Raw genomic sequence first — 15,072 nt, forward strand, 5'->3', positions numbered from 1 at the left:
CAATCCACTGCAGGATGGAAGCCTCCTCAACAATTCATTTGAGGGAAATGTACCGTAATCTGCCACGCTGGTCCAGTGCGGGTTGGCAGATCGACCGTATTAACAGTCAAGGGCTTGAACCCCAGTCTATCAAAGAGTGGTGCTACTGCACTCCAGTGCCTGACCACTCGACTAAGGATGCCTTTTTGTTATGTAATGTCAAATATCCAGTGAAGTTTGTGCTAAGAAGCGTGGTGATAGTTATGGGGTTTAATATAGTTGGGTCAGCATGAGTACTGTTATTATAGTTGTATTAGGGTTTGAATTCGGACGTCTGGGTTGCAGTGCGGTCAGGTAACGAGCCTTGTCTGAGCACGATGAACCCGAGGGTCTAATAGGGGCCCAAATAGTTGCTCTGTGACCCTATAAGGATTAGAGTTGGGGTGATGTAGGGTTAGATTGGATTGAATGGCTGCTTTAACGTGGTATCTGATGAATTTGACAGACATTTTGTTCTGAATTAAATTAGTTTTTAGTTTTTGTAAAGCGTTCAGTATGTTTTCTGGTTACTACAGATGTGTATTATTCTTTTAGTCTGATTTCTGATTACATTACCATGTATTTGTTTAGCTAAATTGGTCTCCCAGTTTGTGAGTCTAATGGCTCGGAAGTCAAAATGTTCTGTGTAGATATTATTTTCTTTGATGGTTATTTCGCTGTCAAGTTATATGGCTTTTGGGGTTGGTGCGTTCTATGGTCAGATCTGTGGGATATATTTCTAGTGCTAATTTGTTGAATTTATTGCAGTTAACAATTAAGACGTCATCAATGTATCTGAAGAGGGTTATGTCATCTTTAATTTTGCTTTCGTAGTAGTGCAGGTAGAGGTTGGCAATGGAACTAGAGCTGCTTGCTCCCATTGCCACCCCCCTACTTTGTACATAGATGTTGTCTCCTGAGTAGGTAATTATTGATTACGCATAAGTTTATTAAGTCTAGCCAGTACTGTTTACTACAGCCTAGTCTTTCCCGGTTTTCTTTATAGTAGTCTGTAAGCACTCTTTTTAAATTATTGTGAGAAATGCTGGTAAATATATTTTTAAAGTCATAGGTTGGTTATTTTTGATGTATTCTATGTATGTTCTTCTATCTATTCTATCTATGTATCCACCAACCTCACCAACACCAAATGAATTTGGTGTTGGTGAGGTTGGTGGATATTGTGTTAGTTTGGCCTCTAGTTTTTCACTGGGGTTTTTGATATAGCTGTTCCTGCATGTGGTGATGAATCTGCAGCCCACCGAAACTTTATGGAATTTTGGGATCCAGTAGACAAAAGGAAATCTGGTGTTCTTGATTTTTAATTTAACTTTTTTATGCATGGCTATTAGTATTTTAGTAATAGTGCTATGGTTGGAGGAGGTGATTTTATATGTTTCGCTGTTGTTCAGTTCTTTTTTGAGTGTGTTTGTGTAGAATTTTTTGCAGATAATACTGAAGTTGTTATTGGCCTTGTCTGTGCTAATTATAATGAATTTGTTTTGTAAGTCTGATTTTGTTATATTGCTTGTAGTTATATTGGTGTTGTATAGTCTCTGAATCTTGCCATAATGTAATCTGAGGTGCTGTTGATCCAAATTTGGAATGCTTCCACTGGTGTGTTATATTTATAATCTAGTTTATAAGCAAATTGTAAGAGATCCATTCTAATAGATTTTTGTATGCTTTCTAGTCTGGTGTGGGTGTTTGGTCTAAATTTCATTCCTTTAGCCATGATTTCTTTTAATGTTGGATCCTCGACAACGTTGAGGTCACCTGTGATTATGTGCTTGTGATGCGGTTCTATGTAATCTTTATATTTGTTTTCTATGGAGTGACAAAGGGGTTCAATTTTGTTCAGGTTTGCTACGGTGTGTTTATAGTTGCATAAAGCCATTCCGATGGGTCTAGAATATCTGTATCTGATTTTTATGTTGATTTTATCTATAGGTAGGTTTCTGATGGTTTTATCAAAGACTTCTTTGAGGTTAACAAGGTCAAAAATGCGATTTTGGTATTTTACTATGCAGTATTCTTTTGCTTTGTTTTCGGGGTGGTTAATCCAATTTTAAATCTGGTAATGTCTTCTATGATGTGTTTGAGATGTATGTTTTTAAAGGTGTATTGTAGGCAGATTTTATTTAAGACTTTTAGTTTGCTGTGCTTTAGTGAAAACAGGGTGTTGTGGATGGTTTTGATGTTGATGGGATAATTATCCCATTCATTCAGCATTGCTTCAAAGTTGTTAATTTTCTGTGTGTTGGTGCTGTTGTGGCTGTTATGTTCTTGTTGAACTTTACTGTTTCTTAGAGCATTACCATGTACATTTTTAGCTAATTGGAAAATTGTGTATGTGCATTGTTTCGCTCTGGGGTAGGTGAAGTTTATGCATTTACCCAAAAATCAATAGAGGTATTCACCTAATCATCGATTACAAATTGAATACAAGTCACCTAGTCACAAATTAACCCTCCCTTAAAACATACATTATAATTAAAAACAGACCAACCAACAAATCAGACCAGATGGCGCCTCGATCCCCTATAAAGCAGCTCCTGAGCAACTTGCAGGTCCTTTCTCCCACCAACCTACAGCTATACTGATCACAGGTAAATACCTATATACTTTTATAGTAACTATGATACGTACCCATCGGGCTTTGGGTCTCAATCCCAGTTTTCAGCTAACAGTAATCCCAAATTTAAAACTAAAGTTAACCAAAAATTAACAATTACAGATTATAAGATTCATTTGATTTACTTGAATTATTAACTTAGGAAACCATAACCTAAAAATGAGTACTTACAAAGCAAAACTGTTATTGAGACCACAGAAATGGGTATGCCCATGGCATCCTTTTAGTACGGCTATCTATCTGCTCAAAGCTCCCGAGGAAGTAGCAGAGAGACAGCCATGTGAAAGAAAGTCACCTTCCTATTTTATATTTATACTTTATATTTTATACCTTATACTTTTATTAACTTGATCCCATGTTAATAGATAATAATTGCCTATAATTGCCTATAATAGATTGCCTATGGCTCCATGTTAATACATGGAGCCATAGGCAATCCAACAACCGCTAGTAGAACTACCGCTAGTCAGTTAGTTAGGCCTTAATTACAGATAATACTTTCTGCCAAAAAAAAAAATCCCCACCACCTGCAAAGCAAAATCTATCAGGAACTCAACCTAATATATCAATGCACGTATAATGTTTAATTGTTCATCCTACAATAGCATTAACGTCGCATAAACGCAATATTGTCCGAAACAAAAATTTAACAAATATAGAACATTGGCTTAAAAGTAGTGATCAAAAAAAAAAAAAATATATATATACATATATATATAAATAATCGATAATTAATATAAAAAATAAAAATAAAATTAATACATACACCAGTAGCATAGCAAAACTGTACAGCGAAAAATTAACATAAAAATTAAATCAACAGGGAGGGGAAAAGTAAAGGTAACAAGCCTGAATATGTAGCCGAAAGTCTCCAAATAATTTAGAAATTTAAAAATATGAAGCCAATTATATAATAATTTAGCGGCACCCCCCTTTTAAGGTACCAGTTCCGAGAGACGTGAAATATCAAAACGGGACTAAAACGAACTACTAAAATGAAACAAAGTAACAAAATAATAGACTGACCATCATGCCCTATATTGACAGAGGACCACGAGGCCAATAATGATCCTTGAATCGCTGCATTTCAATCACTAGACAAATCGTCACAAAGGCGAACCGATCGAAGGACCGAACCACCCCTCCATCCTCCGATCGATCCACAAATACAGAGGATTTGCATAGCGGTGGTCCTTATGCAGCGAAAAATAAACTATAGAACAGACAGCACTCAGAGCAGAGCCACACTACTGACATAATGTAAGCTTAACCAGCTTATATAGACAGGAAAAATAAAATAAAATATAGATGGTGGTATAGGCGCAGCTTTAGCACGTCAAACCCACTACTACCACCTGATTTATATTTGCACTAAACAGCTTCAGCTGTTTAGTGCTGGTCAGAGCATGGTATTAGTTTTCCTAATTTATTACATCTTTAACTAACAGACTATATTCTGTAATTTTAAGTACAGGTGACCCCTGCTTAACGCTGATAATTCGTTCCGGAAAAACAGCACGCTAAGTGAATCCGCGCTAAGGGAGCACCACATTCCCATAAGGTAACATATGTATTTGTGAGTTGTGGTCGGTGCCATAGGATATTTCCTAATCAATAATAAACAGTAGTGAAAAGATGCACAAATGTCGGTCAAAATATTTAATATTCAAATATTTGTACATATAAAATATTCTGCATTACATACGTATATAATTATGTGGTAACTACTTACGTATCAAAATTAAACTTAAAATTCCAATTAAAATCACAAATTTAATTGATGAATTTAATCATGAAAAACGTGTCGATTTTGGGTTGAACTTTGGCCCTCTTCCAAATAAACTAAAAGGGGTATTAATTTAAATCCCTCACAGCGTTACCACCCAACAAGGTCAACCGATCCTTCGCTGCTTTGAAACCTGGCATGTTTTTTCTTCTTTCAATATGAAACTTCTTTTAGGCATTCGTTTCCACAAAAGTCCTGCTTCATCTATGTTAAAAACTTGTTGAGAAGTATAATACATAATACCCCTCTTCAATAATTTTAACAAGTTCTTTTTTGAAAGTTTCGGCTCCTTGATCTGCACTTGCAGCTTCTCCCTGGATTTTAAATCTATTCAACCAGCTTTAAATGATTCCACCAGCTTTAAATGGTTACTAGTTTTAAATGGTTCCACATTTTTTTTAAGGTGAGTTTTCTTCAGATCATCATATTAGCTAATCTCTCTCTTTCTCTCTCTCTCTTTTTTTTTATAATAATTAACTTAAATGAATTTTGCATTGGATATTGTCTTTCCATTTCAATCCTAATAGCCGGCCTAGCCCTAGTTGCTTGCAGTGGAACAGCTATCTTTCCTGCTGCTAAAATTAATTCTTTATTTTTTTTATAATTGTTCTTACAATTAAACTTGCAAGTCCTAAATTACGGCACACATCTGCTTGTCGTTGACTAGAATCAATTCGCTTCAAAACGTCTAATTTAATTTTCAAATTCAGTCTTTTTCTTACATTTATAGTCTTCGTACTGCGCCCAGACGTTGTTGCTTTTTCATTCTTATCAGCCATTATTAACTCTTCGAAAATGTAACTGCATTGGTTGCATTAATTACGATACAATGTTCAAGTAAACTATCCGTTACGCACAATGTCTAATACTGTACTGAGTGATGACTAGACTTCGGATAAATGCATATAACGCAAATATTACCAGCAATATACTTGATCATTTTTTAAAATGTTGATCTCGGAACTACGTAACAAGTCACTGCACTGCAATTAAATTAGCATGTGAGAAAATTTTACTGAGCATGGGAAAATTTCTCAAGTCGGCGTGGGAAACATTTTAATGCTGTTTTGCTATTCATTTTCAAGCTATCAACACCATAAAATGAAACAATTTCGTTAAATATGCCAAAAATGCAATCGGTAAAAGAGCATTATAGTAATCTGTGACAGCATTATAGTCAGATATGGGTTATAATATAAGAATATCGTTATAGCAAATCAGCGTAAAGCGAACCGCGTTATAACAGGGGCCTGCTGTAACATAATTTCCCTTTATATCACTTCTTATTGCACAGGTTTAGGCAGGGAGATTTAGAATTGCATGTCACAAATTCTACAGTGAATTCCTGACAAAAGGAATCGAAAATATCTTAGGAATTACAAAAAAAAAAACCAATGCAGTTTATTTTAAGAAATACAATTAAAATTTTTATGATGATGATGATGTCACTTCTGGCATTACAGAAATGGATGCAAAATGACATGATTAGACTGGATTACAGTAAATAATGTAAAACACACTCGACACGACTGATGTGAATTTAGAAAATAAAATTATTAAAATAACATGAAATGCCTTTTGATTTGTAGGTTGCTTTCCTGCATTTAAGTCTGTGGAATGATGGTCTTGCAGGTCATAGCAAAAACTCATGCTATATGATTATGCAACTATTACAACATGGGAAACATTTGCTAAATTTTATATGATAAATTTTATTTTTTGTTTTCCATTACTCACGTTGTTTTGCATTAATTTCTCCAATATTGGAAGTGACATCATGAAACTTGGCATAGTTTGGTTACAAAAAACTTCAGTTTACACAAAAATACCCCTGAGACTCTTATAAATTCCTTTTGTTATCAGGAACCCAGTGTAGAATTTATGACATGATTCTGAACCACCTGATATCTATAAGTTGACTACAGGGGAAAAATCCTCACGGTCAACTAAACTCAGTAGTAGGTGATATCCCTCAGAAACTGTCTCTGATCAGCGAATTTAAATCCTTGACCTTTCTGGAATTCAAGTCTTCATAATTTCATAATTCATAAATTCATACAATCCCTCAATTGGGTATACAATGTGATTAAGTATACAAATATTCTAAATTAATATTCTTAAATTACTTAACTTTGAAAGTAATTTAATGCAGAAACACCAAACTTGGAGAGGACAATAACTAATGCATGGAAAATGAAGGCAGCTAAACAGGGAATGAGTCACTTTTAAGAGTATGTTCACACAGCCAGCTGGAAACAAGCCAAACCACAAGAACAAGAAGACAACAGAATACTTGACAATTTGTCAAGGTCAGTAGTTGAACCACCTCACAGTTTTAATTTTACTGAGCTTAGAAAGGCATTTCAGATTTTTTTTTTTTTAACCTAAACATAAAGTAACTGTTTCAGAGCTCATTATTTCTAATAAAAAATTCTTTTCTTATAAGAAATTTTAAGTGCATCAAGAAAGCAAAAACTTGTGGATTATGTGGAATGTATTAAATGATAACAAAGGTTTAAACAGATGTTGTGAAACAAGTTTTTATACACTTGATTTCCGTATATATTGGAAAAATGATACTAAGAAGCAAGCTTTAGAGTCAGCATCAGCAAAAAATAAATAAATAAAATTTCAGTTGCCCATTTGCACTAATAACACTGGTCAGCAAAAAAAATCCATTTTTTTTGCTTCCTGTTAAAATTTAGGTTGATTCTTTGTAGATTTCATGTTGCTATATTCAAATATGGCAACCAGGCAACCATATTGCTGTAACACCCACCAATTTTAAGGGAGAAGGGATTAAAGTCAAAAACTAAGTTTTTAGTAAAAAAGATTTCATATACAGTAGAGCATCAGTTATTCAGAATAATTAATTTCAGACCTCTTCCAGATAGCAAAATTTTCCAGATAATGGAATGTAAGGTAAAATTAAATAAATTCTGTTATAATGTATTAAGGTAAAAGATTTTAGTGTGAAAAAAAAAAAAACGAATTTATTTAATTAAAAATAATATAATAATAATAACTTATACATAAAAATCCATCCACACATTTACATATGTATGTATATTCGGATAGGTATTTTACTGCAAATTTTATGTGGAAAAAAACTGAAAGTAATTTTTCAAATAATGTTCGATCATTTTTTGTTTCGTTTGTTGTGACCATTTTTTTTTGCTGCGAAATCTCTCAGGTTCCTTATTATTATTATTACTCAAGTTCCAAATTGATATTATTATCAATTTTATTATATTGCATTCTTCCTGGTTTTCTGCCCATTTCAGTGCTGTTTCTTTTCGTTAACAAAAAAAAACTGAGAATGAGAAAATAATAAATCGCACAGTTTCGGGCCGATATTATTCTTACTGAATCTAAAGCTAAACTGAAAATATGTCATGTAAAATTGGGTTCATGGAAGCGAATGACTAAACTCATGGTGTCCAAGAAAACTCATCAGTCCTAATCCAACATTTCACCAAATATCTGACGTAAAAAAATCATGCAGAAATACTCTTGTAGCATAATAAACATTTGTCTCAAATACTACCATTAATAAAAAAAAGAAGAAAAACCAGCCTTTCAAATCATTCCGGACAACCGACGTTCTGCTGTATTTTGAGAAAATGTTACATACAGTACTAAATATTAAACAATGGGTTTATTAACCTTATTCTAGTTACAAAAATGTTTATCTGATAAACAAAACACTTATTTTGTCATTTTTTGCCTTTTATAATCGTCCACTGCTGTCTCCTGTATGAAAGTCCAACAGTAGTCTGCCAACATATTTGGACTCCATTTTTCCTGGTATCTTTGTTTTCCATTTGAGAAATATCTTGATGAAACCTTTCACCGTATTCATTGGAGACTGCTCCCAAGTTTTCAGGAAAAAAGTCTAAATGGGAATGTAGGAAATGAAGCTTTTTTTTGTCCATCGCTTTCACAAATATTTTTATCAAACCTAGTTTGATGTGCAATGGAGGTAAATAGATTTTTGACTTATTCACCAAAGGCGGATATGCTACATTTTTCTGGCCTGCTATAATTTCTGAATGGTATGGCCATTTTTTTACCCTGCAGTGGCAATCCTTCACTCAGCTGTCCCACTTGCATAAAATTCAACAGTACTTAGTATATCTACCTTGCAACCCAGTCAGCAAAGCTACCACTTTTAGGTCGATACAGATATTTAATTTGTATTCTGATAGCATAATTTTTACAAAAGAACCTGTAGGTTCTTATAGGTTTCGTTCAAGTGAAATGCATGGAGCAATGGTATAGATGGATACTTATTTCCATTATAGAATAAAACTGCTTTAAAATTGACCTTGGATGAATTAATGAAAAGCCTCCACTGCTCGGGGATGTGCTCCAGATGTAACTCTTTCATTAATTTCTGGACATTGTTACAATAAACCAAAACACCACCATGGAGTAATAGGTCATTATGTTAGATTGGCTCTTCCTACAAAATGACACCTTGACACCCTTTACAAGAAGATTCCACTGCTGAAGCTGTGATCCTAGAAATTGAACCTTGGTTTTGGAGAGGGCCAAATCTCTGACCAAATTGTTCAATTCTGCCCTGAGTGATTAGATGCAGCTTTACAGTACCAAGAGTTGAAAAGTCTGGATCTGTACTCATTCTGGGTTCTGCATCTTCTGGAGACTCCTTTTCCAATCCTGAATCAGAGTCCATAAGTTTCTGGTAGCTTTGGCACTGACATTGTATCATTGTAAGGAACCGGCCTTAGAGCAGAAGGTACATTGGGATACTCTACTTTATGCTTGGATTTCCCAGAAAAATTGGTCATGCAAAAGTAAAAATCATTCGTGTGGTTTCAAGGTTCCCACCATATCGCCAGAGCAGCAAAAGGTATTGATTTATGACTGTCTCTAAGCAGCCTGTTAATGTCCTTGACATTAGCTACAGGAAATCTTTGGAGCCCATACTTTTATCTTGATCTCTGACCTTGCATCCAAAATAGAGTTCATAGGCTTTTCTCACAAGTTAGCATCAGCATTAGTAAAGTCATATGATGCAAGAAAGCAAGCTTATACAGCATCAGCCAAAAAAAAAAAAAAAAAACTCCTCATTTCACCCATCCACTCGTTCCAAATGTTTGTTTAGTGCCTTGAATCTATTTAAGCTATCAACTTCTACACCGACAGATGGAAGTTTGTTCCAGCAATCAACCACCTGCTGGCTAGAGGTAAACCTCTGCAAAGTTGTGAGAGGCTTCTGCTGCGATTTTAACACCACTTCTCCACAAATGTAGCAAAGCTATCAGGTTTATTTCAGCAAGAATGCGACATATTTCATGTATGATTGAGGTATGCACACATAAGAACACAATTAAGAAACTGTAGATTTTTATTTATAATTTAAACAGTTTTCAATTTACACTTATGCACACAACACTATTTTCCAAACACCAATTACAGTTTCTAGAAGGCTCACAATGCTTCTAGAGAACTGTCAAAGATTCTAGAACCTTCCAGAAATATCTTAACATTTTTTATGCACATAACAACATTCTAGAATGTCCGGAACATTCTGAAATGTTGTAGAAAGTCCTCGAATGCACTAGAAACCTTCCGAATGTCCTACAAAAAATAATAAATAAGTAGATAAAATAGATGGAAAAGATGATTAAACCAAATACAGGCCTTGGTTTCAGTCATTAGCATATAACATTTGAAAACTGAGGGTGATAAGAACCTTTTTAAGCACATATCTGAGTTTTTGAACATATTTCCTATGAAAATTCAAAATTATTTTAGGGAGTAAATTGATGCTGACCAGTGCAATTTCTTCAATCCTTCTTTAAGTATGTTCAAACTTCCTATCTCCATAACAGGTAGAAATTCATTCCAACAGCCAATTAATCTGAATAAGGGGCAGACTTCTGTATATCAATTCTACAACCATTCTTTTTTTTTTTTTTTTTCAATTTATATTTAAATCCCTTGGGTGTATATCACTTAATAAAAAAGTAAAGATGCTAGCAAGATTTGATTTACTCAACCCTTTTAAAAAGCCTTAAACACTTTGTTTAAAGTTTCCACATAGATACCTAGTTTCAATTTACAGAATTCAATGTTGTTATTTGGTTTTTAGGAGCATTAGCAACTAAGGCCATATTGCTCCGGGATATGCAGTGGTCATTCCTTGACCTTTCCGCATCCTCCATATTTGGTGGTGACGGGCTCGAACCCCGGTCTAATCAAGAAGCGTGTGCTACGCACTGCTGCTCCTTCCCACCTGGCTACGGAGGCGCCCAGAATTCAATGTCTTTCTTGGTATGAGCACCTTTATTCGTGCAAATAATTCCAGTGGATCTACATCCAAAAATCAGATTTCCAACCCTGTATGCAGTATTCAAGATATGGCCTAATCACTGCTTTAATACAATATGATAATTATCTTTTTATCCCTGTTGCTGGCAAAGTTATTGTATATCATTAACAGAATCACATGAGCTGTTCTAGCAGCCATTCACACAGCTGAAGAAATTCATATTACATTGAACAACACCCCTATTTCATTACTGAACACCAAGTTTGGTGCTACCCAAGTGATGTATTAACCTAGAATGAAGTAGCCCACCCTGAACTCAATCTTTCAGGAAACTCATTCATGAAAGAGTTAAATAAAAAATCTAAAAGGCTAGTTTAAGTATAATACTGTTTCATTAAGGAGTAGTTCCAAAATCATAGCATCCAACTTACTTGGAGATATCCTCATATATTCCAATGCCTGCAGCTGGGCTTCATCTAAGATATCTTTCAAAAATACTACTTTTCCTTTTCTGGTACTTAATCCATTTATTTTACCAAAGCGAATATGGTGTAGAGAGCTAAACAGAAATATAATACAAGTTAGTTAACGTACACAGTGCATTACATTTCAGGTGTGTTTGGTTTTTTTTTCTTACTTTAATTGAATTTTTTCTTTCTTTTTCTGTTATTAATATAAGAAAAAAGTAAATACAATTATTACTAAGATTACAACTTTACAGAATTTTTTGTATAGTTTTATGTTCTCTTAGTTTTACGATATGTGTGACTATCTAAAGCTAACAATTCTACATTAAAACTACATTTAATCTAAGAATTTTTTTTTATACAGTAAGACCCCCATATCCATGGGGGAATGTCCCAAGACCTACTGTGGATGGCTGAAACTGCAGACATAAGCGAACACCTGCTGGTATCATAGAGATACCAGCAGGTGTTCGCTTATATCTGACCGTTATATCACGTTATATATGACCCCATATATAACGTGATTTTTCTTGTACATACATACGTATAATAAAGTTTAATTGATAAATTAAACACACAGTAAGACATTACCAATAATAGAGTACAGCAGACTCTTGATTTACCGGGATTGGATTAACCGAAACACTTCAAGACTCCAAATAAAATAAACCAGAAATCATAAAATTCAAGTAATAACTAGAATAGGTATAAACAGATATTTTGCAAGTCATATCTTGAAACTCCTGCTGTCTTCAACACCTACTGTTCAAAAAAAAAAAAAAAAAAAAAAAAAAGACCAAATGTTTATTTTGATTTAGTGTGTCACGTCGACTGTCGTGTTCCGATGCACTGCAAAAGGACAAATTTTGTTTCGTTATTTATGTCAGGGATGTCGGAATTTTTTATAGTGACTATTTATTTATTTATTTTTGTTAAGAAATCACGAAAATGATGGGCAAATGCAAGAGCTGTGCTTTCAATTAAACAAAAACTTGAAATTATTCAAAAGTTTGAAAACAGTATATCCGTTAAATCTCTAAAGAACCATTATAATGTTGGTCACCAAACCATACGCAACACTGTAAAAAATAAAGGGAAGCTATTAGATTTGTTGTTGTTGTTGTTATTTGGTTTTTAGGAGCATTAGCAACTAAGGCCATATTGCTCCGGGAATATGCAGTGGTCATTCCCTGACCTTGCCGCATCCTCCGTATTTGGTGGTCACGAGCTCGAACCCCGGTCTAATCAAGAAGTGAGTGCTACGCACTGCTGCTCCTGCCCACCACCTGGCTATGGAGGTGCCACTATTAGATTTAAAATGGACATCGTAAAAAATAAAAGGAAGCATTGTATTGGACACGCGGATAGTGCGTGATAAGTTTTTTTCCCCGGTTAACTGCGGGTAACTGAATTAGCGGATACGGGTGCACAACTGTATATACAAATTGTATGAAGAAAAGAAATAATAATTGCTAGGTTTCTGTTTTTCCAATTTTAATGAAATTTGGAATGGCTTGATAGATATTTTTAAAAGTTTCGAATATAAAATTTCACGAAGACCCATCCACTGGGAGTTGAGCTAATGCAGATGGACAGATAGACATGTTGAAGATAACAGGTGTGTGTGTGTGTGTGTGTATATATATATATATATATAGTAGTAATATACAACTGTTAAGAAGCAAAATAAGCAGAAAAAGGAAAACAACAAAAGTTATTGTATGTCTAATGCTCCAAAACATGTAGTGCAGCAGTAAAGGAAGCAAAAGGATATAAATAATGTGTGGTTTGTAAAATAGATAAAGTGTCTGTGTAAATGGAAATGAAAAGTACACACGGTGCCTAAACTAAGAGAAGTTTAAAGGAAAGTTGAAAGTGGAAGTGAAGTAGTGGTTAAACAGGTGAAAGAATTTGAAAAACCTAGTACAAAAATGAACTGGGACTGAGGAAGCAAACAAATAAACAAACAAAAAAAATATAATAATAATAATAAATAACAAAGAAATAAATAACACTATATTCAGATATGGGAGGGTAATTTTAGCAAGAGGTCAAATCAGGGGACGGCAAATATGCAAAAATCTGAATATAGTAGATGAAAATATGATACACAGGAAATTCATCAGGGGACTACTCCTGACCATATATCAGGCACTGCGTTTCCAAACTTCTCTGTAGTATTAGAAAAAAAAGGGGGGGGGGGAAGCAAATAAGCAGTCTGTCATAATACTAGTAGACATGGTAGCCCTACGCAGTGTAAAAATAAAGTTAATAATGTAAATTATTATAAAAATACAAATTTACAAAAGTGTAATGTGAAATATAATACAAATGTAAAGTGCAGAAGGGGCGACAGGTAATTAAATTAATGTGGTTGAAAATTAAAATTCAAATATAAAGTAGAGAATTTGATTGAAAAAGTGTGGACAAGCAAATGGTATAGGGAATGGTAAAATTATTGGGGCTAACACTTATATCAGAACCCTTTCTTTAAGGTTGGACCTTACACACCCAGTAAGTTCAGTATTTTTAATGAATTTTTCTACACTTTTTATCTTTATACTGTGTTTTCCTATTTTTTTTCCTGTTCATAGGACTATTAGTGTAATACGAAGGGGATATGAACACTCCATCTATCCTCAATTCTATTGCTATTTTCGCCTTCTTTGGACCATCTTTTTCTTCCCTTCCCCTCCCCAAGAATTTTTCCATTCCCTATACCATTTGCTTGTCCACACTTTTTCGATCAAATTTCTCTGCTTTATATCTGAATTTTAATTTTCAACCACATTAATTTAATTATCTTTCACCCCTTCCACACCATACATTTGTATTATATTTCACATTACACTTTTGTAAATTTGTATTTATTTTAATTTACATTAACTTTATTTTTACACTGCATAGGGACTACCTTGTCTACAAGTTTTATGATAAAAGCCGCATATTTGCTTCCCCCCCCTTTTCTAATACTACAGACAAGTTTGGAAATGGCAGTGCCTGATACATGATCAGGAGTAGTCCCCTGAAGAATTTCCCGACTATGTATTATATTTTCATCTACAATATTCAGATTTTTGCATATTTGCCATCCCCTGATTCAACCTCTTGCTAAAATTGCCCTCACATACCTGAATATAGTGTTATTTACTTATATTATACTTCAAATGATTTCAACGTCGTTAATGAGGGCCAGCTGTCAAAATCAGCAAAAATGCAGCAAAAAGTAAGGCCTCTGTTTCTAACATGAAACATACACATGTGGTAAAAAGATACCAGGTTTTTAGCTTATTGTTAATGTTCGGAAGCCAGGTTAATCATAATGCTACTGTATATATCATGGCTGACCCGCCAGAGGCAGAGAAATGATAGATAATAAGCAATATATAGGCAGTAAAAAATTACTAAAGATCACTGAAAGTTGAAATCGCGAGATGGAGCAGATGGTCATGAATCGTACTTACTGATTTTGCAAGCCGGAGGAGTGGGGACAGTCGTCTGGTATACTGCGGGGAGAGAAAGAATGCTACATACTTGTTTCAATCACTATATGGTATGTAGAAGTGACCTCGGGCATGGGAAAGCAGTAAGACATATGGGGTTGACAGGGGGATTAAACACAATGAGGCCACGAGTCCTAGGATAGGGGAGTAGGCATAACGTACAAAATAGCGTGAAAAAGACGCCGAATTTTATATGAGGCGAAGTCAGTATGTATATTTGGCGAAGGTAAAGAACACCTGCATGAGAAACATGCAAAAGTTCGATGAAATTTACCAGTAAAAGTACTTTGCCGTAACGGCATTTGTACTGTTGCTCACTTGGTAAACAGATGGTGGATGTTATCGGTCAGGATTAGAAATTG

At 34.4% G+C, this 15,072-nt stretch overlaps 1 protein-coding gene across 1 annotated transcript in view; it reads right to left on the reverse strand.

Moving 5' to 3' along the window:
- ArgRS-m (arginyl-tRNA synthetase, mitochondrial) overlaps positions 1 to 15,072 on the reverse strand; it is a 121,223-nt gene that overhangs the window by 21,803 nt on the left and 84,348 nt on the right. Inside the window, exon 14 of the mRNA XM_090379473.1 lies at positions 11,172 to 11,299. Within this exon, the coding sequence (XP_090235599.1) occupies positions 11,172 to 11,299 (128 nt within the window). The remainder of the gene's footprint in view (positions 1 to 11,171; positions 11,300 to 15,072) is intronic.

This window comes from Mastigoproctus giganteus, chromosome 8 (genome assembly GCF_048544385.1).
Source record: "Mastigoproctus giganteus isolate SK-2022 chromosome 8, ASM4854438v1, whole genome shotgun sequence".
In the NCBI taxonomy this organism is placed as follows: domain Eukaryota; kingdom Metazoa; phylum Arthropoda; class Arachnida; order Uropygi; family Thelyphonidae; genus Mastigoproctus; species Mastigoproctus giganteus.